Below are 22,328 nucleotides of genomic sequence, written 5' to 3'. Positions count from 1 at the left end.
AGTGTGAACACAACCCTAATGATGCCGGAGGTTGAACCTGAGAATTTTTATTTAAAAAAGGAAGTGCTTTACCACTGAGCTACGCTCCTCCCTATCTCGCCGTGGCTTTCCTCTAGGAACAAGAACATTTGGGAGCTTTCTACACGGTAAAAGGTCACATGGTCTTTCAACCGCCTCCTACTGGTTTCTCTTCTCTCTCATCTTTTGAGTGGCAGCTCTCCATCCAGGCTTGGAAAGCAGTCCCAAGTAAGATGTCAGAGCCACAGGACTTATAGGAACACTATAGGGAGATATGCATTCTATTCATGCAGCCCAATGCATTGTCTTGCTGTGTTCAACTGGGCTTACTCCCCTGTAAGTGTGCACAGGGATTGTAGCTTTCAAACGCCTACTTTAATTAAAATCCCTATCTGTTTGCTCTGTACAATCCCCATTCTGTCATATAGAATGCCCCATGTGAATTAAGCACTCTTATGTGCTTAGTTTTTTATACAGCTTGGAATCAGCCCTCCAGTACTGATACATTTGAAAGGATAAAGCCCCATCAGCTGTGGCTCACTAGCTCGAAGAAAGGAAGGAAGGAAAGCCTATTAGTAGTCATGGATCAGCATAGCCCTGCTACAAGAGTTCAAAATTTGTTATACCGGTAATTGAATAGGTTTCTATGTGAAAACCAATGATTTTTGAAAGATCTATTTAACATATAACAAATCCCCACTGACACATAAAAATGCTTGCACTTCTGTCATTAAACTATCATTTCTAGTTATACTATATGCCTGTTGCAAAACAAATGGCTCTTTTACTTTATTCCTTGCATTCTTTTTTTTTAGGCCAGCTGTGCTTTCCCTTATATTCTCTGCTACATTGCCCCATCACTGGATCCTAAATGCACATGTTCCAAACATGTCAATGAGTAGGGTTGCCAGACTCAATAGAGGACAGGACTTCTGTGCCTTTAATTGCCCTGCTCTCTTTTGAGTCTGGAAACCTTAAAGAGAAACCAGCAGACCCTTTGTTCAATTTCCAAGCAAAGGGTCTGCTGGTTTCTCTTTAAGGTTTCCAGACTCAAAAGAGAGCAGGGCAATTAAAGACACAGAAGTCCTGTCCTCTATTGAGTCTGGCAACCCTATCAATGAGAACGCTCTCATTACTAACCAGCGAAACTCTGTTTAAGGCAGTAACGCTGAGATTCTTTAAGGAACTCGTTGACTCTCACCTAAGTTTATTGTGAGCCTATGCATTAAGGCGAAAGCCATTTCAGTCGCTGTGGTAAACACATGTGAACTTTCTTCTCTCTGTAAATTGAATTATTTACTCCTACTCGGTCCAAACTGAAAAGATGACACCTAAAATATTGGAATTGGGAACTGTCTTATAAGCAGAGATTAACCGTGAGATTCTGTGTCCACTCAGAAGTAATTCCCATTGAATTTATTGAGACTTATTCTCTGATCAATATGTGTAGGAAGTTTCAGCCTAAAAAAACTTGTTGATCTTATTAAAAGAAGGCTTGAGGAACAACAGTAGTATTCTGCAGATGAAAATGAGTTAGAGCACTTCAGAAACTTTAGGTACCTGCACTAACAGCTAGCAATGTAATGTTAGTACAATTAGGTTAAAGTCCACAAATCCATGTACACAGTAATAGTCTGTTCCAGAAATATCAGTTAAAACTGGTGGATGCTCACAGCCCAAAACTCAATGCATCAAAAATTCCCATCCTCCTATATGCAGATGACATGATCCTGCTCTCACGGACAAGAATTGTTTTAAAGCATCTGTTAAATGCCTCTATTGGCTATCTGTCCAGAATGAAAATGAGCATGAACTTCAATACAGTAAAAGCAAAATAATGGGTTTTCGGGAATTCTCGTAAGAGCTATAGTTGGCTTTTTGGTGGGAAACACATCCAGCAGGTATCCGAGTTCAACTATCTGGGGACCACTTTCCGTCACAGGCTCCGGTGGTCCTCGCACCTCGCAGTGGCGGTAAACACCCGTACGCTGTCTGTGCAGGCCATAATGTGCTTCTTTGGAACAAGAGGTAACCAACACATCTCTTCTATCTGCCCCTAAGGTTTTTAATGCCAAAGTTAGAACTCAGCTGCTCTATGGAATTCCAACCTGGAAGTCAGGGTTTACCCAGTCAGTGGAGCGAGTGCAGACAGCCTTTCTATTCAAGATTTTCGCTGTCCCATGCTGTGTACCTTATGCAACCTTATGTCTTGAAGGAGGCCAACATAAGCTAGAGACAGTTGCCTAGATGAGTTTTCTATTATGCTGGCTAAACATTTGCTTTTCAGCAGACAAAGACACTTTACTTAGCGAAGTTCTGTCAGACTCCTTCCCTTCCCTAGGACTACGACTGTTTTGTACAAAGATACGGCAACTTGGACTTTCAGAGGATCTCTTAGGTGCCGTGGCTTTCCCAATAGCCAAATCCATGTTAAAAACTAGGCTATGGGACAGGAACTAATTTCAGATGCGGAAAAAAACATGTTCCCCTTTTTATTTTCGACTTTCTTGGGCACAGGAATTTAACCCCAATTATTTACTATTTTTGTTTAACCCGCAAGAAAGAAGGGCTTTTTCACTGGCTAGGTTCAATTCTAATCCCTCTAACCTCCTCTGGGGTAGGTTCGTGGGGATGGCAGAAGGAGATAGGATCTGCCCATGTGATGCCCACCTGGTGGAAACTCTAGCTCACATGGTCCTCAATTGTAAAATGTATGATGATCTCTGCCAGCAATTCCTACAGTAGACCAACTATGTATTCCAATATGGAAACCGGAGACAGAGGTTATACGCTTCCTATTACAGGGGAGAGATCAGGAGCTCACCAAGACAGTAGCTAAATTCCTCTATTTGATCTTTTGCTGCCGAAGTTCATTACAGGACCCTGCCCTTGTTGGAGACCCACAGAGATGAGATTGTTGTCCGCTCTTCCCTTTGGCAAGTGACTGTACTGATGATATGGTGATGAAATCATACTGGCCTATTTACTTTGAATGTTTGTAAGTGATGCCAATAAAGGTTTTGATACTGATACTGAGAAATATCAGTTATAGAAGATGGAGCTCCAATATTATTGAATACTGAGGAAATTTAAGTCAAATTTAAGTTAAAGGAAAAGTGGGGCTATGTTTTTTGTGCCCCCAAACCAGCTGCAAACGAAAACAACAAATTGCCCCTCAAAACATGTTTTTAAATTATTTCAGCAATTTTTATTAGGTTCTCCTGAAATTTAGCCTATTTACAACACGGTGGTGGCATGCAGCCTGAGCCTTCTGTCTAAAGTTTAGATACAGATGCATCTGTAGAACTGAAGGGTTGCGTGGTTGCTGTTTTCTCTGAGCTTTAGTTGTGCCTCACTGAAGCAAGGAAGCGTTGGTTTGTTTATACCCACATTTGCATTTCTCCTCTCCAGCTATCAGGAGCAAGCCACCAGATGTTTGGCAGCATGGAGATAGGCCTGCTCAAATTGCCCTTGGAAGATTTTGCTTCTGCTAGTCATAGTGATTGCCACATATGGCAGTAGTTTAAAATGTTCTAGATGGCTTTGCTATTTTTTTTGTGTGTGTTTTTAATGCTCAAAGCCATTCATGATTTTAATTGAAAGAGATGCAAGTATCATGTCCGAGGTTAGACAAACAGGGGGTTTAGGGGAGAGGCAGGTCCATTGCAAATGTAGCACTGCAAACTCAATCTGTGCTCAGCCAATCCCCATTTCCCTGCCTTCTTGCAACGCTCCAGAAGGCAACACTGACATCCATGCCCTCCTTTTAATCTCATTTCTAGTTTTTCTCCCACCTGCCTTTGATTCTGGCTGCACTTACTGCTGGTCTTCCTGCTTCTGCCTCACTAGCCCCAATGGACACTAGCCACCTCTGGGGAGAGGGTATCTCACTTGCCTTCACTGGAGGGGTTGAGCCTCACTTATCCCAGTTATTACTTAAATGGTGGCCGGAGGATCAGTGAGCCTTGCAGTCACAGTCTGAACAGTGTCACCTCACTGACTTGCACCAACCCTTGGGCTTCAGTAATTTTCAGACATCTCAACCAGATCTCAATACTCCTTTCTATGGGTTAATTTTTAGAAATTAAATTGGACACCACTAGCTAGCCTTCCCAATCTTCCAGCTATGTGTTTCAGGTCCAACTACCTCCCGCCATTAAGACAGACTCCAGGATAATGAAGATGTGCAGGCTTGCAAAAAGAGTTTGCTTTTATGTGTATCATCCAAACATATCTATACCTTTAGATCTTTTTTCAGCTGTATGCACAATCGCTGGTTATTCATTTGTGATCCTACATTATTTTGGGACACTTGGCAGCAGTTGCTGCATCTAATTATTTTTTGTTACATCAGTTATGACATGCAAAGAGTACAGACTGATCTTCCCAAGTCATCCCTAATAGAACTGGCAATATGCAGTGTATGTAATCTGATAGATTCCTCTTAATCATTAAGGCAGCCTCACATATTTGCATGATCGAGGAAGTAGAAAATTTTGTGTACAGAGAAAAATAGCAGTGAGAAGTGTAAAACATAGGAATGTGGAATCTGTATCCTGTCAGCTGTTATTTAATACGTTTTCATGATCACTGCCCATACTGACTGGGGTTGGTGGGAGTTGGGATATTCCTAGTATAATGCTACCCTTCTACCAAAAAATCATTTTTGAAAGACTGGAAACATGCATGAACTCCACCTGTGTATGTAGCAAGAGAGATTTAAAGGAGTTGTACTACAACTTTTTCTTCGGAATTGTATAGCTGGTCTCGCACACTTCAAAGTTAAGAATCATCACAAAGTTATCTTCTCCCACCTACAACTGTCACCTACCATGCTGTGCTAATGCTTTCAACAAAATCAAAGTTTAATAAATAAATAAATAAATAAATAAATAAATAAAAAAGATCTAGCATATCCTGCAACATTACTGTAGTGCTCAAGAACTGTATCATCTCAGATTTACACCGTCTTGGTATGAAAGAATATAAAGCGAGTTCCAAGTTTATTTCCAAACAATTGCCTGGAATGGCACTGAAAATAGTTACTACATTTGTACAGTTAGAACAGTATCCAGTTATTTCAGAATGTACGAAAATCGCTACGTAGCAGATTGCAAATAATCTACAACTATTACTCAACAATTGTGAACAGCAAAATATGCATACGAAGAGTGTCAATGATTTCAGAACTTTGATTTTAAACTGCCAATACGAGTTACAGGGACTGGATGATAATGCAAGATCCTTTTAGAAAAGAGTCCATTATACTAGTGTGATTCTATGGGTAGATGCTGCAAGACACAAACAACTGAAGTGTTAAATCCATACATTACTGATTCCATTCTAAAAACAATCTTTCTCAGCACAAGAATTTTTTTAAAATCACAATAGGCAAATTGACCCTTAAAATGTTTAGCAGTGGAATGAACCTGGATTTGTGCCTTGGCAGCTAAGAAATGTATCCTTGGCTGAGCAAATTGGTCAGAACATGCAGCTTTCATCATGCCATCAAATATGTCAAGAAATGTCAACAAGGCTGCACCACTGAATAGACCTCTGGCTGTTTCCAGTGGGGCTAACAATATAGAGGGCTGTCCAATTCTGCCCTCATCAGAGCTTGCTTGGTGCTCTTTGTAGCACAGAGGAAACAATATATTGTTGTACATCTGTTGACGCCTGCTGCTGCAACTGCCCTATCCTAACCTTGTCTCCCTCCCACTACCTAGGGCAGCAGCACCTGCATAGCGGCTCATAAGGCTGGGCTGCAGATTCATCTCAACATATCTTGTAGACCCCAAACGTTATCAAGCCCATTGATCAAAGCCTGGAAAGCGTTGCTATCCTAACTTGAAGTTTCACTATACTCACAAATAATGAACAGATGCAAGATTTGGGTTGAATAGTAAAAGAAAAAAGACCAGTATGCATCCATTTACACATTAAACTTGCAGAATAGTAGCTACTAGAAAAAGAAAATGGCACCAATAAGCTGGCCTGGCTGAAATTATCACAACCATGCAAGGGGCTACTTCATACCAACAGCTTCCCAGGTAGTCAACGTTGTTCTTGTTTCTGGTAGTAACTACCATGCACTGTACATGATGCACACATCTATGGCTTCTGTAATCAATCTGCTCAGGCATTTGTTCACAAGTTTGTTCAAATAATATGGGAATTTTAGGTGAGAACAAGAAAGGGTCAATTAGGACTTTTTCTTTCACACATCTATGAGAGAACATTTAAAGGAAAAAATGGGTGCTCTAGAGAGGCACATGAATTCTTCTGAGGATTACATCTTCAAGAGGATAAAAATAGTTAAACAAAAAGTTTTCAACTACCATTAAATATAATCTTCACTATGAACATGTTATACTAGTCTACAGTCAAATAAATCTACTGAACATCCCGAAGAAGAAATATGTTTTAAGTTTGTACTTGTGACAAATACTAATTTTTTTATTCCAGGCATTTATTATTTCATAGGCGTGCAGCACATGAAACAACTGAGGTTGTAGAACACTAGAATGCCAATTACAGCTAATCTTTATTGCCATTTAAGCCAGCAGGTATTGGGGGAGTGCACCTTAAGATAAACTAAACCCTGTTTATAACCATTACATGAAATGTGATTGTTTCCTCTTATCAATCCTGAGAGCATAATCCCAAAATATAAAAAGTCTACCATCCATATGCATAAAGAATGGCACACTTCTAAGAATTACTGTAAAATGTGAACATTTGTTTATTGTCAAACTACACACTAAAAGTCAAATATATTTATACAGAAATGATGCATTAGCAGGCAGAAATGTGGAAAAATCAATGGCAGCTTCATTTTCACAGCATTTTCAGTTAGTTTTCTCAAAGTAGTTGAAATTATACATGGAATTTTCTTCCACAATTGGCACTCAGATAGCCATGGTGCACTGCAAGAACTGAAAAACAAAAGCAATTGTAGTATTAACTGCCAATTTAAAGAAAGGGATTTTTTAACTAGACAAAGAATGAGCATAGTGCAGTTTGGGATTTGTTCACTATACTGTACACAGCTCTAGAAGTAAAAGCTATTGGGGCCAATTGTCAAGATCAGAGCAGAATTCTGCTCACAAAATGTTTTTGTTGAAGGAAGGGAAGAGGAAGAAGATTCACCCTATAAGTCCATTGTGCCTCCTGAAAATCTGCACAGGAGGGTTGGTATTGTTGGCAATCAGCGCAGGGGGTTGTAGAGAGGTTCAGAAACAAACTGTTTTCCTACTTTCATGAACAGTGGCCTCAAAAGCCCTTGTGTGAAAAAAATGAGTTTACTGCTTATAAGCAGTGCAACAGTAGATTCAAGCAAATATAAAAAGGTAAAAATGTGCCAGGCAAATAAAATTATTGACCAATGAATCATAACTGAAGTTAGATATACTTTATTATCAAAACAGAATCAAGTTTTTAACTGTGTGCCAGCAACAGCAAAAACCACCAAACCACAAAGCACACAGATTATCACCATCCTACACAGTACTTTCAGTATTTAGTAACACCCAATGTGGCTCCTCATTACTTGAACAAAGAGTACTAATGCAACAAGAGAGGCAAAAATTGGTAATGAAAATCATCTGCCCTAAAACTGATAAAGCATAGACATGCATCTGCTTAGTTTTAGATGCCTTGGCAGTCTGTTCCTTGTATATTTGCAGGCTCAAAGCTACACATAGTGGTAGGGTTTGGCAATTACAGCGAGTTCTGCTACTGTTGAGATGGAAATTGAGAAAACTGAATATGCAGTTCAAGGAAATCTATTTGATTTATTCTTCCAACTGCATTTCATGATAGTAGTAATAGTCCAGAAAAATTATTAAAGAACAACTGTGAATGAGTTACCTGCCCCAAACACTTATGTTTTCCCAGCTGAAGGACATGCCATACATATCCCAAATCTGAGAAACAGTATTTAATGCACAAAGGACCAGTGTTTTGAATACAATGTGTCAACACATTAGTCAAGACTACTCTAACAGAGTGGGCTGGTTCAGATGACCATACTGCTTCACAGCAGGAATAAAACAGGAACTCTTCAACTAATTTCCTATGAACCATGCCTTCATATCCTGACTTATTCCAAAGAAGTTACTCAGAGTTTCCTGGTTCAGACAAAATAAGTTTTGGAATATTTAAACAGTTTACAGAATATTTCACTCACAAAAAGGAGCAATAAAGCAACATGCATGGCCAAGAGACTCATTCATCTCTCTGCTTAGAAAATAGAGATGATCTGCTCAGTCAGTAGAGCACGAGATTCTTAATCCTAGGGTTGTGGATTCAAGCCCCAGGCTATGTGAAAGATTCCTGTATTGGTTGGACTAGATGACCCTCGTGATCCCTTCCAACTCTACAATTATATGATCCAGTAAGGCCCATAACAACATTTGCAGTTACTATTTAAGATGCATTAGAAATGCATTCTGTTTTGCAGATTTTCCCAATGCAAAATTTATTGGAACTCCTACTGTACTATTAGCATTCATACAAATAGTTTCCAAAGGCTGAACATCCTGGAGTACAGTATAACCAAACTGGCTAATCAAGATTTCAAGCATGACAGTTCAACTGAACTAAGGGTGTTGGGAGAAAAACACAGTCCAAAAACTTGTTTAATGCACAGGACACCGCAGATGATATTCTGAAAGAAATTCAACACTATTCTGAGATTATTTCCCAAGAACAATCACCACTTTGAGAGTATTCTTTCTCTAGGGAAAAATACCTGAAAATATTGCAGGTACATAATGAAAGTTATAATTTGAACAACCAGTTATTAATTATGTTACTTACATCATCGTATACAAGATTCACAATGCCCTGTTGCATGCTGTCTCTTCTCCTAAAGAAATCTGTTAAAAGAAAGTAACATTTGTATTGTAAACATTCTGATGCACAATCTGAAACTTGTTTGCATGCTCAAATGATTAGCCAGTGTGCTCAAGTCTCACTGACTGCAACTGGGCAAAAATATTCAACCAAACATATTACATCCTCCAAAAGCAACCTTTTCAATTGAGTTACAATAAATTCCACTAACTGACAAAGAAATCAGACAATTCTGTCAGTAATGTTCAGTCCTAAGCAAGTCACGGGATTATACAAGGCACAAAATTTGCCCCCAGATGTTTCAAGTTTATGCCATGCTTTGCAGCTACCTGAATATCATGCTCCCAGACCCAGCTGCTGAGTCACATTTACTGCATTTTGTATTTCACAATGACCTGATTTTTCGGCTGAAAAAAGTAAGAGTGCACAGAGTCCTTGGGTTGCATCAGATACTGCCTATGAAAGAGCGAACAGACTTCTGCTTGCATATTGGGACTTCACCTTCCTCTCCTCTTGCTTGCACACCCTCAAAATCTGCTCTGGAGGATTGGCAACCCTACAGAGCAGATTTTGGGGTGTGTAGGAGAAAGAGAAAGGGGAAGTGAGTAGAAGCCCACTTGCACATCATGGGATTTCACCCCTTAATCTCACTTCAGATTCTAATGCTGCATTACTTACAGACATGCATCATTTTATTTGTATGCCACCTTTCCACAGTTCAAACCGTGCTCAAGGTAGCTGACAACATAGAAAAAAATCACATACAGTAGTTACAAATGTAACAAAAATAGTCATCAACTGGCATCAGATACAGAATTGTTACAAAAATAACTATAAAATACCTTACCCGTCAAAGCCCGAAGCTTCACGCAGCAAGCCACATAGTCATCAAAAAAGATTCTGCCATTCTTGCTGTAACGTTTTACAATAGAAATTAATGTCTGTGGGCTTAGCCTATAACCTAGACAAGGTCAAGGAGAAAAACATGTTTGTAAGATCAACTTCAGAGCAAAAGGTGTTTTTGTTATCTTAATACTTATAAACATCTCCTAGCATTCACAACCCTCTTTGAACTAAAACTCAAGAGGGGAACACAATACATGCACTCCAAGAATAATGCAGATGTTGAGTGAGGGGGCTGCATCTTTCCCTTCTAGGTACAGTGGGGAAATTATAGAATACTATGATATATATTCCTTCCTTCCCAGACTAAGGGAAGGAAGGTGGATCCATTGCTCTAAGGACTGTCTCACACATTCATTAGGGACCTTGATATGGATGTCAGGAGCAGAGGTGGGCAAGTGAAAGAGAATTGCTTAACCTTTCTCCCAAAATGCTTTCCCTGGAATATGGATTTAGAGCCCAAACTGTGAGAAGGGGGCTGTAGAGGAAGCAATGGGCAAGTAAGAGAAGGAATAAGCACCTGGCTGATTCTAGACCACCACCTACCCCATTTTGCATAGACACGGGCTTCCAGAATCACATCTACAGCTGTAATGCTGGTCCCAAACCCCAAGTTCTCAGGCACATTGATCCAAATGGATTACTAGAAACTAATAGGACTTCAAAGATGTCCTTCCAATCAATCTCCCTTTTCCCTAAAAGGAAAGCCAGCAGCTTTTTCTACTGTGCTCACACTGGAATTATCGCCTTCTGTCATGTATGCCTGAGCAATTCAATCCTGCATTATTTTTGTATCAACGAAGATTTTCAAAATCCCGGACAATTCAGACCAATGGTTGTTTTATATGAAGATGCTCTGAGAAGAGAGCAGCAATACATGATTCAACTTTATCCTTTCAAATGGCAGACTCCTGTTCACATACATCCTTCAATACTCTGCTCAGAGTTCATTTAAAGGCTTGCTCTTCTACCCATAGACTGAGCAAGCTATAACCAAGATTTATCTAGAGCCAATCACTAAAATGAGGTGTTAATACTGTATACTGTCCTGAATGTATCATTTTTAAGTACTCTTCCTAGCGACCCATTCTACTTTTACAGGGAAAGAATTAGTTACTTGAAAACACATGTCTAGACAATGTATCATACCCATAGCTACAATGACTTGAGTCAATTCATGAAGTTCCACAGTTCCACTTCGGTCTTGATCTATCATCATGAAATTTTGTTTCCAAGCACTGAGCGCGCCCCAGAGTTCCTTAAATTCATTGTATCCCATTTTCCCAGTATTCTCTCTCTAATGTAATAGTTAAGAAAACAGACCATCTTGAAGAAAGTTGGTGAACAGAAATACATAAACCTGTATTAGATTTTTTTGATTTGAACACATATCTTCCAACTTCTTATTCAGGAGTTTGCTTAGAACATTTTAAGCTGCTGTTCTATGTTCAAGTTATCTGAGCAAGTGAAATTATTTCTCGTTTTTTGTTTATTTACACCCTGATCTACAGGATGTAAAGGGTCAAGAAGGAAAATCCTTAAAATATTAGTGTGTTCCAAGGCAGCACAACATCAAGCACTGCCAACCTAGGTGGTATGAAATTCAGTTTATTTCAAGTCTAGTATGCTTTCCAAACTTATCTCTAATATTACAGGCTTTTTTGTTTGTTTGTTTGTTTATAAAACCACACACATTACTTTAAGTTATTTCCTGTCACTTGATACATAAATACCATTCAATACTCACTACTTTGTTGCTGCTGGTCACATTTGAGTTGGGAATATCCCAGTAACTAGCACATGCTGGCTAACAAACTGAGCCTGTAGTTTAAACTACAGTTCCCACTGCACAAAGCCAGCAGCTGTAGCTTAACCCCGAGAATCAGTGTCCAGAATTAGCTGTGCTGATGTATCCAGTTTCTGTTAACACAAAATATGGAGTGAAGATTCTAAAGCATGTTTTTGAATGCTTAGCTGGCCCTACAACCTCATCAATCTTAGTTTCTTGGATAAACTAAGTCTTTTCATCTTTCAAAACAATTATGTTCCTGCACATATTCAGAACCCTGCATCCCTAAACCTTGGTCCTGTTGTATATTGAACCTGGGTCCAGCTGGTTTCATATGAAATGAAGTTTACAGTTATACTTAAATACTTTTTCCAAGGATACATCCAACATTGATATCATAATTCTGCACGTCTCCAAGCTGAATGCTGAAATTACAAGTGAAAGATGCATTAATTCTAGATGGCATATATTGATTTCAGCTCTAATAACTATTGTTCAGACTATCACAACTAGCAACATAATGAAGTTTATAAAGACCAGCAATTCATGTACAGGTAATGGCTAGCAAAACAATGGCTAATTTATATTTAAAAAGAGAGACATAATGAAAATGTATTCAGAATAAATAATTTTCCTGTTTTAAAGGTTTTATACAACCTGTGTGAATTAGCATGAGAATGGTGGATACTATAAAATTTACATCAGAAGAGTAAAAGAAAAAAACTATTCCTTGATAAAAACAATTCAAGTAGCATGCAAAGCATGCTATGAATTGAGTTCAAATTAGCAACTGAAAGAATTCAGCAATGAATATGCTTCCTTGATAAGCAGAAAGTGAGCGAACAATTCTTGGAATTTTGAATAACTTCTTTTGTTCGCTATCAGAAGTATCCACAAGCAGGAATAAGTATTCCAAGCTGTCTGAATGATCAAATAAGCTATGCCAATAGTTGAAAACATCAACAACAGGAGGCAGAGCAAAAGGAACATTTGCCTTCTGAGCTCTTAGGATACACAGTCACACCTTCATGTATATCCAGGTCCACTGGATATGGAAACGCCGATCATCACATGCTATAGTTTGGATAGAAATCATTCCTTACATTTTTTAAGCCATCTGCCACACTCATTGTTTGCTGCATTACACATGTTGCAGGAACATTAAACGCAATATTTATCACTCAAGGCATAACTGCCCAAGCAAGTCATGTGGCTACAGATACAGAGGGGCAAGCAGGACTTAAGCAGGTCAAGAGGGAAATGAACAACAATCTTCCCTGATTTGAACCTGGGAGACGAGAATTAAAATCTCCACTCAGCTGTAAATCTTGCTGGGAGACTTTGGGCTGCTCACAGTCTCTCAGCCTAACCTACATTGCACCACCTTGAGCACCTTGGAGAAAGGTGGAATATAAATCTAATAACAAACTTAATGTTTTGCACTACATCTCCCATCAGCCCCAGCCAGTGCAGCACTGGCCAAGACAGATAGAAGAATGCAATAAATACTTCTTGGAGATTGAATTGAAGGTGTTCAGAAGCAACGAAGTCTTACGAGAGTAAGTTCCACTGATTCCAGACTGGGTTAGACATCTCTGTAGCTCCTCAGCATCCACTTCACCATCCTGTAAAATGAATGCATAACAAATTTGTGGTTCAAGTATACCAACCTATCTAGTAATACAAAATGTGTGAATTTTATTTGTTAGCCAACTGTTCTACCTCAATTAAGAGAATTAGAATACTTCATGAAAATTCCTCATCTAGAAATTTGCCAAACTAATTATATAACTAACATTTCCTAAAAATTTTTAAAAATGAAGCAGAACTTCCTCATGTCCTGCAGTGACATCTCGCAATAGCAGCTTTTCCATATGAAGTTTTTTTTTTGCTTGATTTCCCCCCCACAAGTGTTGAATGCTTTTTTAAAAGAGTTTCACGTTCAGTCTTGTAAATCACAAGGCGGATTATTTTAAAACCAACACAAAATGGCTTTTCCCCACCATTATCTACTTCCCTGCAGGAATACCCTATACCTATATTTCATTGTTGTTTCCCAGGTCAGCTCAAATCCAGCTGCGTACAAAAAAGGATCAAAAAGTTACCTTAAGTTAAGAAGATATCTACACGCAAGAATAGTATACATAAAAAACCCAGAAAATGAAATGAAAGACCATAAAGTAGCTCTTTGAACAGTTCTGAAGCTCTGTACTAATGCCAGTGAGCTACTTGTTTAATCAACTAAAGCTCATCACACAGAAGATTTGCTTACAATGACATGAAGCATTTCAACATCCATGGTACATCAATACATTATCCTACTAAGATGTCACACCTAACACGACACAAAGAATCTTGTCTCCTAACATGCAATCAATGTAAATATTACTGTAAATTACTGTATATCATCCCCTCCCCTGGGATGATTTTTATAGCAATAAATAAAAATGAAAAGCTTAGTGTGTGAGCTTCTCCAATGAAAATATAAAGGGGGAAGTAAATTCAAAACCCACTACTTCATTTGCACCCCATGCAAACCCTATTATCCTAAAGTGACTGGGCTTTTTACAAGTTTCCCAGAAGCATGTGTAAATGTATCTCTTGTTCTAACCTGAAAGGGATGATCTTCCTCCTGGCTAGGTCTAAGAAACTATTATATGCTGATCATAGGTTTCATGAGAAAGAATATGAACTTGTGTTATTTAGCCACATTTAAACACTAAAGAGGTCAAACATCTCTAGTCAACTGTGGATTTACAGGTGGAACTCGGAAAATTAGAATATCATCGAAAAGTGCATTTATTTCAGTAACACAATTTAAAAGGTGAAACCAATATATGAGATACCGTATTTTTTTCGCTCCATAGGATGCACCTGACCATAGGACGCACCCAGTTTATAGAGGAGGAAAACAAGAAAAAAAATATTTTGCTTTCTTGAATTCTCCTAGGCATAGCAGCCAACTCCTAGAGGCCTATGTGCCTTTGCCCCCCCCCCATTAAATATTTGAGGAAGCTTCTTTTGCAAAGGGGGGAAAGCTCCACTTTTTTAAGGATCAGCTCAAAATTATGCAGCTTTTTTTGCAAATGGGAAAAGCCCCATTTGGGGGGGGGTCAGCTCAGAGTTGTGCATCTTTTTTGCAAAGGGGGAAAGCTCCATTTTTTAAGATCAGCTCAAAGCTCAAAGTTGCTGAGTTTCCTTGCAAAGGGAAAAAAATCCTGTTTTTATGCAGTCACATCCTAGAGATAATTGTCCAACATGACTATGCCATAGTGTGAAGGTACTTATGCCATTTACCCACAAATACAAAATAATTTTCATTGGGTAAGCTCACAGGAAAGGATTGTTGGAATTTGATGGTAAATACATTTCTGAGTCTCACTGACTATCCACAATGTAACAACACTCAGAAATGACTTCACTGGCCTGCTTTTACCCTCCCCTCCAAAAGTAATACCCATGTTACTGCAAGTTTCTACCTGATCAGTTCTTTTGAGTGTCAAGGCCCACGCTTCCATCACCCCACTGGTCCTGCTACATGGCAGATGACAGACTGTGCTTATTTGACTGGTACTTCAGGAGTGAATGTTTATTCCTCCTATAAAAAACTAAATTTACTAAAATATTACACTTGAGAATTAAGAAAAAAATATGGAAGTCATCAATTAAGGTCCTACTTGGACAAAATCAAGGAACATAATCCCCCCTTTCATATATGTTACTCCGTTTACATACAATTAATCTAAAATAGTAGTTTTCAAACTGTGTATTGGAGAACCCTTGAGTTCCTCAGAAGCCTATCAAGGGTTCTTCAACAAAAACAGTTATGGTGAAAAACTTCCCAGAAAGACGGCTTGCCAATACCTTTCCTGATCTCTCACAGCTGCAGGGCTGTGCTCAGTACATTCTGGAGCACTCGCAGAGCAATCTTAAGCATTCTACTCCAAAGCAATTTCCACTGCATTCAATGGACCTTACTCCTCTGGTAAGGGTGTTCAGGATGCAAGGTCAGTTTCTGTAGAGCCAAAAAGCCTGGATCCTACTTAAGACAAATTCTGTGTATTACAGAACATGCTCTGAATTCCTTTGCTCCACAGAAAGGTACCCACGGTGTGCTTCACCAGGTAAGTCAAAGTGGAAAGGGTTTCCTGAAGATACAAAGTTTGAAAACCACTTCTGTAAAGCTTTGAGCAATGAAGAGGTGGCAGTGCTTCATAATGTTCTTATTTCCAAAAGAGGAACTACACTTGAAACCAAAATGTGGCACACCACATAACATCCAACCTGTATTTTTACCTGGAACCTACATTTAATTATGTGCTAGTCTAATACAGGTGTGTGCTGAACTACAACTCTCACCAGCCCCAGCAAGCGTGGTCAATGCCCAGGGATGATGGGAGTCGTATTTCAACAACATCTGTAAGGCCAAAGGTTCCCCGCAGCTGCTCCAATATATACCTGGAGTTCCTACAGTTACAAGAGTTTCCCAATATCTTCAGTATTCTTTTTCATATTTATAGGCTGTTCCTTATGACTAGAACACAGTTGCACTATTGGGCAAGCCATTAAAAAAACCTCCTTTCTTCAAAGACTTTTCTAGATTTCTATGGATTCACCAACTCTCAGTACAATGAACCCCTATCCAACCTGCCATTAATCAAGACCTTGCTGCCTTAACTACTTCAAATGTAAACGGGGGGCCTGAATCCAGTGATGCACCCACAAGACTTCAGTATTGTTTAGAAAACTTTATAGAAGGGCTGGAAATAGTTACATTAAAATTATTCTACTTAATTAAAAAAACTGAAAGCTATTTTATATATTGGCCACTTTTCTAGACTTCATAGTCATGGCTTACCTTAAGCCATTTCCTCATACAGTATTTCTGGTGAAATCATTCAACAACTCACCCACACAGTGTCTAGAGCTGGGACCTCAATGTGACACCAATGACCTTGCTAAGCTCATTTTGAGGAGTTCAGAGTGTCACAAGTTTTAGACTTCCAAATGTACTCCTGGGCTCAAGGAGGCTAGTTAGGGATCCCAGGCCTAGAGTTTCAATGCAGTAGCTGCCAGAGTGAAGAACACTAGTTCTGCTTTGAACTTAACAGTGTTTCTTGTTCTCCAAAAGAATAAAAATAGGAGGCAAATACCAGATTTTGCTAATTACCTTCCTTTCTCCTCTTCTGGTTTCAGTAAGATCTGCCTTACAACCTGAAGTGGCAAGGAGCCACTTTCCCTGTGCACAAAGGAAGACCACCTATCTCATCACTTACTAGTGCTACCCCAGAACACATTGCTGCATTCCCCAATCTAGGAACACAAAGGGGTACTCTGGAAATTTTCTCTTTCTCTGCTAGAAGAAAAGAAAGCCCTAGTTTCCAAAAGGCTCATCCTGCTCTCTCTCCTCCTACAGTCCACTTCAGGAACAATCCTCTATCAACTTTCCACTGCTTAGACTGGCTTCAGAAAAGCATACTCAAAATTCACACATGCTCATTTAAATAAGTATCAGAGTTCTAACAACTACCTTAAAATCCCCTCATCTATCAGCTTGTCCCAATGACCAGAGAGGTAAAAGAGCATGAATGTGGCCAGAAGCGTTTGTTTTCCCAGCAACTACCATAATAAGGTTCTACCTTCTGACCTAGTTCACATCTCGCATTAAGCAATTATTAAAATAAAATATAATCTGCTGTGAATAAGCAGCATGCTGCTGCACGCTGCTGGAATCACAAGTGTTTCACTCCTTCCCTTCTTCTGCCAACAAGCAAACCACGGAATGGTTTGCCATGTTGTCCAAATTCAGGCTACTGTTTGCTTGCAAACCATGAGCTTATGTTTGGCTAACATGACAAATCAGACCATGCCTTGTTTTCTAGTCAGCACCCAGTAGCAGTCAGTGAGGAGCACAGTGTCTGCAACTTCAACAGTGTGCATAATATCTTAACTATAATTTAATGTGGTGTGAAACCATGCCTAAGTGTGGTCTCCCAATATCTCCATTAAAAAGTGCTTCCCTTTCATGCTATACAGTTGAGCCTTTTTTAAGTTAAAGAACTACTGGGTTGTTTTAGAGAGAGATTAAAAAATACTAAAATAGTACCAAAATATTCATTACACATTCATTACATGCAGTGATCAGTTACTCCCACCCAAGACCACTTTTGTGGACTAGGAGTGCCATCTAGAGAAGGCAGTTGCTACATCAGATGACATGTGATTATTCTCAGAAACATTTCTCTGTTAACTCACTGGTCTTACAAAAGGAGCACTATATATAATCAAATGGATCTATGCACACCAAAGGCATCAATGCCTTTACTTTAAAAAGTCATGTGTGATATGAATAACACTAGGTTATCTCTAGTGGTGTCCATGCATGAATGAGAAGGGCCTGAAGTCATACAACAGGAGTTTACCTTCTTGTCCTATCTCCCTCAGCCCCTCACGTTGTCCCCAAAATCTTATCCATAGGGTCGGAGGACTTTCTGGACCATATTTTTGGGGATGGAAGGGGGCGGAAAGAAAGGAGAGCAGAAGTCTGCTTGTGCAATGTTGCTTGCTTTATTATTATTATTCCAGCAAAGGTCCTTGTTGATCATTAAAATACAGTTGTTTTAATATGCTGGCTCTTTGCAACCATCAATTACAATGTGAAGAGTGAGCCTTTGGGATCTGGCTTAACCACACCAGCCACCAAAATCTGAAATGCTACCCCTGGTATGAAGAAGACAACCACATATGAAAGTTGTGCCTTCCATAAAATGTCTTACTGAAATGCTAACATGTAGGATGTAACATGTAACAACTTGAAACCTTGCTCGGTAAAGACTGTAGAAATTAAAATGCCAAGGGGAGAAAAATCTAAAGGAGATACTCACCTGGAACTGGAGTTTTCATGAATATTGCCTTTGCAGATCCACACTCTTGAGAGAATGCATATTGGCATCACAAGTCCCAAAACGCTCTAGAGACCAATGACCTGTGGGGCCATGCATATGCCCTTTCGTGAATCTTTACTATAACCTTTTTTTTTAACCAGTCCTTTTGCCCAGATTACACTGGTGCTCCTCTATAAAATGCCAAGCCACATACAATGTATATGACTCTTCCAACCCAGAAGCCTGATTCAGACTCAAAATTTAAAAGTGCTCACTTAATTATTACTTCATTAATAGCTATACAAAATTCTATACAATCCTCTCAGCATTGAAAAGGGAGCACGAAGGCAGTTACAACAGCCTCCCCATCCTTATGACATATAATCCTGGAAATAAAATTATCTGCTCAGTGATTTGCAGCCACGGAACTAAAGTATCAAATTTAAGAGTCCCCACATTCTTACAAGGGAACCTTTTGTTTCAAAGACTAGGCAGTATGTATTAAAGTTGCAAACAAGACAGTTTTTGAGATGATATCATGTTTTTGAGATAATACAAGAAAATGTAATATCTAAATCTATAAGAGCCAAATTTACACATGTAGTTGACTGACCAGGTGGAAAAAGAACGTGACTAAGGAGCCTGGCCAGTTTTCAACAATATCACAATCCCCTAAAAAAGAAATAAAAAGAAATAGAACTAATGCCCATCTTCAATTTACAATGTTTTCAAGGTGCAAATCACTGACAGATCTATACACACGTTACTGTTAACATGTTAGCAAACAAATTCCTGAGGACTAGTCTATGCCTTACACTACAATCAAAACCAAGAGCCCTTTTTCTAAACTTTAAGACAGTAACTTGAACTAACGTACCTGTCCAGCAATAGCACTGAAAAATGTCCACAAGGGATCAGCAGCAGCGGCTGCAGCATAGGCACCAGAATACACAGAATAGCCAGGAGATCCACCATGGGCCACACTCTGCACTCCTCCAGGAACGGGCTGACCCATTGCCATTTGCATTGGCACCTGCCCACGGTAAGCTCCATACTTTTGTGGGGTGGAAGAGAGAGGAAAAGAAGAACATACATATTTCACTATATTTACCAGCTCATCACAAACATGTATTGTCTATAACAGATTACTCTATTTTCACTGAATTGAAATGCCTCACAAACTCAGGGAGTGTGTGTGCACTACAATTCTAATAGAACTACATCTTACTAAGTTAACATTTACACTTATAGAAACAGATAGTTTTCTTGACCACTAATTTGGGATTCACTACTGTAAGGGTATGTGTGGCACAGGAGGCATGGTACTCTGGAAGTACAGAAAGGGCAGTTCAACAAAGTAACATCATAAGAAGCAAACCAGAAAAAGGAGTACCAGAAAGTAGTGCTGGAAATCTGAGTTCCCCCAATAGTGTTTGCAAAATTGCACCAGCAAAGAAAAAGTTAGCTAGTTCAGCTACTTTTGCAGTGGTGATGCAAGCTACGTCAACTAAGTACACTGTACCTAGCCAAGTGAGGAAAAATATGGCTACTTACAAATACAAAGTAGTCCAAAGCACACCAGTGCTTAATATTTTGTTTCAACTACCTTCCTGCAAGGGAAGGAACTCTAGTACCACTATAAATTGACTACAGTATTTTTATTTGTGCAGGAAGCCAGGAAGCAGACTACTATCATCAAAGCTTCCCTTATTCTAGGGGTTGGGGGAAGTAGCAGGTTTAACATTACATGCCAGGAAAACACTCTTAGGGGGGAAAGGTAAGCTTTTTTTTTCTGAATGCCATCGAAAAAGTTCTTGTATACCATTTCCAAACAGACCTGGCAAGTATTTGACTACTCCCAACCACAAGGCTGGCCTGCAAGTTTTTTTAGTAGAAAAAAACAGTTCTACTTAGAAATTTATATATACCAAATTCACTTGGATGCAATAAAACAATTATTTTGACTCCATTTGAGTTAAAGTTTAAGGGCAGACTTTTAGCCACACACACACATATATATTAATGGGGTAGCAAACAGGTGCTTGAGAGTTCACCTGATCTTCCCTGCAGATCAGAGGGGAGGAGAGAAGTCCAGGAGATTTTTTGAAATCTTGTTTTTATGATGTATGTTGGATATGTGATTGGAAAACTTTAATTTGAAAAAACAAACAAATTTTTATATAAAAAGGACGTTTCACCTGATTTTAGTCAAAAGGCAGAGAAACCAAAAATTCTCTTAAAGCCAAATCGGATGGGTTGCTATTCATCCAGTCTTACATCCTTTAACTTGCCTGACATTTTAAAAATCAATTCAGGCTGCAGTCATAACCCTATTTACCTGGGATGCAGAGCAGTGACAAAAGATAAATTATCCTTCCCTGCAACCCCCCCATCGGGCACAGTGTCCCACATTAGATAGAAGCTTAGAATCAGCAATGACTGCGACAGCTGAAATGATTTCCCCAGGCACCACTCGCTGTGGTGTACACCTACGGCAAGTACATTTTCAGTGCTTTTAACTAAGGGGCCTAAAAACACCAGTGCTGCTCTAACAGATCACCCAGTTTCTAGAAGCACGGCCTAAACACTCAAAAATTTTCACATATATAGCCCTGGCCCTGCTTGCTATGCCTTTAAGTGGTGGCTCCACAACCACGAATTAAGCATTCAAATTTAATAGGGTGACAAATGGTACGTCATCCACAAGGCAGAGGCTGGGCCAGTTATGAAGAGAAAGAAAGGGAGAGGTGTTTCCCCTCCCCCTCCTCTTTTCTTTTTTAAAATGGCAACCCTTTAGCTCGCTTGATGTGTCAGAGTCAGGCACGCCTTCCATTTCCTCCCGCTGTAAGAGAACAGTGTCCTCCTTCCCTTCCCCCTTCCTCGCCTCTTGCACTGCACATATTAATGGCTCCTCCGCCAACTACCGGGGGGGGGGGCGCTCGGCGGAAGGAGACCTATTTCGGGAAGGCCTTAAAAAGAAGAGCCTGGAGCTTGAAGGGCCGGCCGGGATCCCTCAGCTCTGACCCCAGCCGGGAGGACGAGCAAGGAGAGACTGGCAGCCGCAACGCCAGATAAAAGGGCCCGGCCGGGCACGAGCGGGCGGGCAGGCGGGTGGGGGAGGGACGGACGGACAGACAGACAGACAGGCCTTCCCTCCAATCACGCCCTTTCTACTCACCGCTCCGAACCCTGGGTACGTCATGTCGACGTTTATGAGAGGAAAAAACCGTTGAGAGCGGGGAGGGGGAGGGGATTCGTTTCCCGGATTCGCAGCTCGGCCGGACTCGAATCTACCACGACGGCCGCTCCGCTACCTCGCCAGCTCTTGCCGCGGTGGCTTCCTCCTTCTTCCTGAAGTCGTCGTACGGAGAAGCGGAAGTTCCTTCACGGCGCTCGCCCGCCCTCTCGCCGCTGCTTTTGGCTTTTGACTGGCTGAAGCTTCGCCCCGCCCCCCACTCGCGATAGGCCTCCGAGCTGAGGAGGAAGGGCGGAAGAGTGAAATGGACCGCGGAGTTCGGGCGTATGCGTGAGGGAAGGCAGGTTCGAAGAAAGACGGCACCAGTGGCGTCTGAACCGGAAGTAGAGGGGCGGGATGAAGATCGGGCCATTGTTTTGCACCACTCTGACAGGCATATGAAACTCTTCCGCCTTGGAGGCCGCTAGACGGGCCACAGAGACAAGAAAGTTAGAGAGTAATGCATCCCGTTGCATAGATAGAGCACTTCTGGGTCTTCGCCATTAAAATCCGAAAGGAGAGTTTGTTGCGAGGCGAGGGGGATAGGGAGTATCAAGGGAATTTTCCAATATGGTTTATTTACTTATTTTGTTCTGCTTTTTTATTGTCTTTCTGGGTATGATTTGCAAGTATTTTCTTTTCT

At 40.1% G+C, this 22,328-nt stretch overlaps 1 protein-coding gene across 1 annotated transcript; it reads right to left on the bottom strand.

Moving 5' to 3' along the window:
• Positions 1–1,149: 1,149 nt before the first annotated feature.
• On the bottom strand, positions 1,150–21,758 carry GCA (grancalcin). Its single transcript, XM_035132622.2, has 8 exons — positions 21,629–21,758; positions 19,328–19,504; positions 13,122–13,191; positions 11,948–11,991; positions 10,927–11,074; positions 9,722–9,835; positions 8,839–8,897; positions 1,150–6,953 (listed from the first exon to the last, which is right to left on the bottom strand). Exons 1-8 carry the CDS (start codon positions 21,650–21,652, stop codon positions 6,927–6,929), a joined length of 663 nt encoding a protein of 220 aa, XP_034988513.1. The 5' UTR covers positions 21,653–21,758; the 3' UTR covers positions 1,150–6,926.
• Positions 21,759–22,328: the final 570 nt, after the last annotated feature.

This window comes from Zootoca vivipara, chromosome 1 (assembly GCF_963506605.1).
Source record: "Zootoca vivipara chromosome 1, rZooViv1.1, whole genome shotgun sequence".
NCBI classification, from domain to species: Eukaryota; Metazoa; Chordata; class Lepidosauria; order Squamata; family Lacertidae; genus Zootoca; species Zootoca vivipara.
Note: the sequence above shows the minus strand (reverse complement) of the source record. Positions and strands in the feature narration are given on the sequence as shown.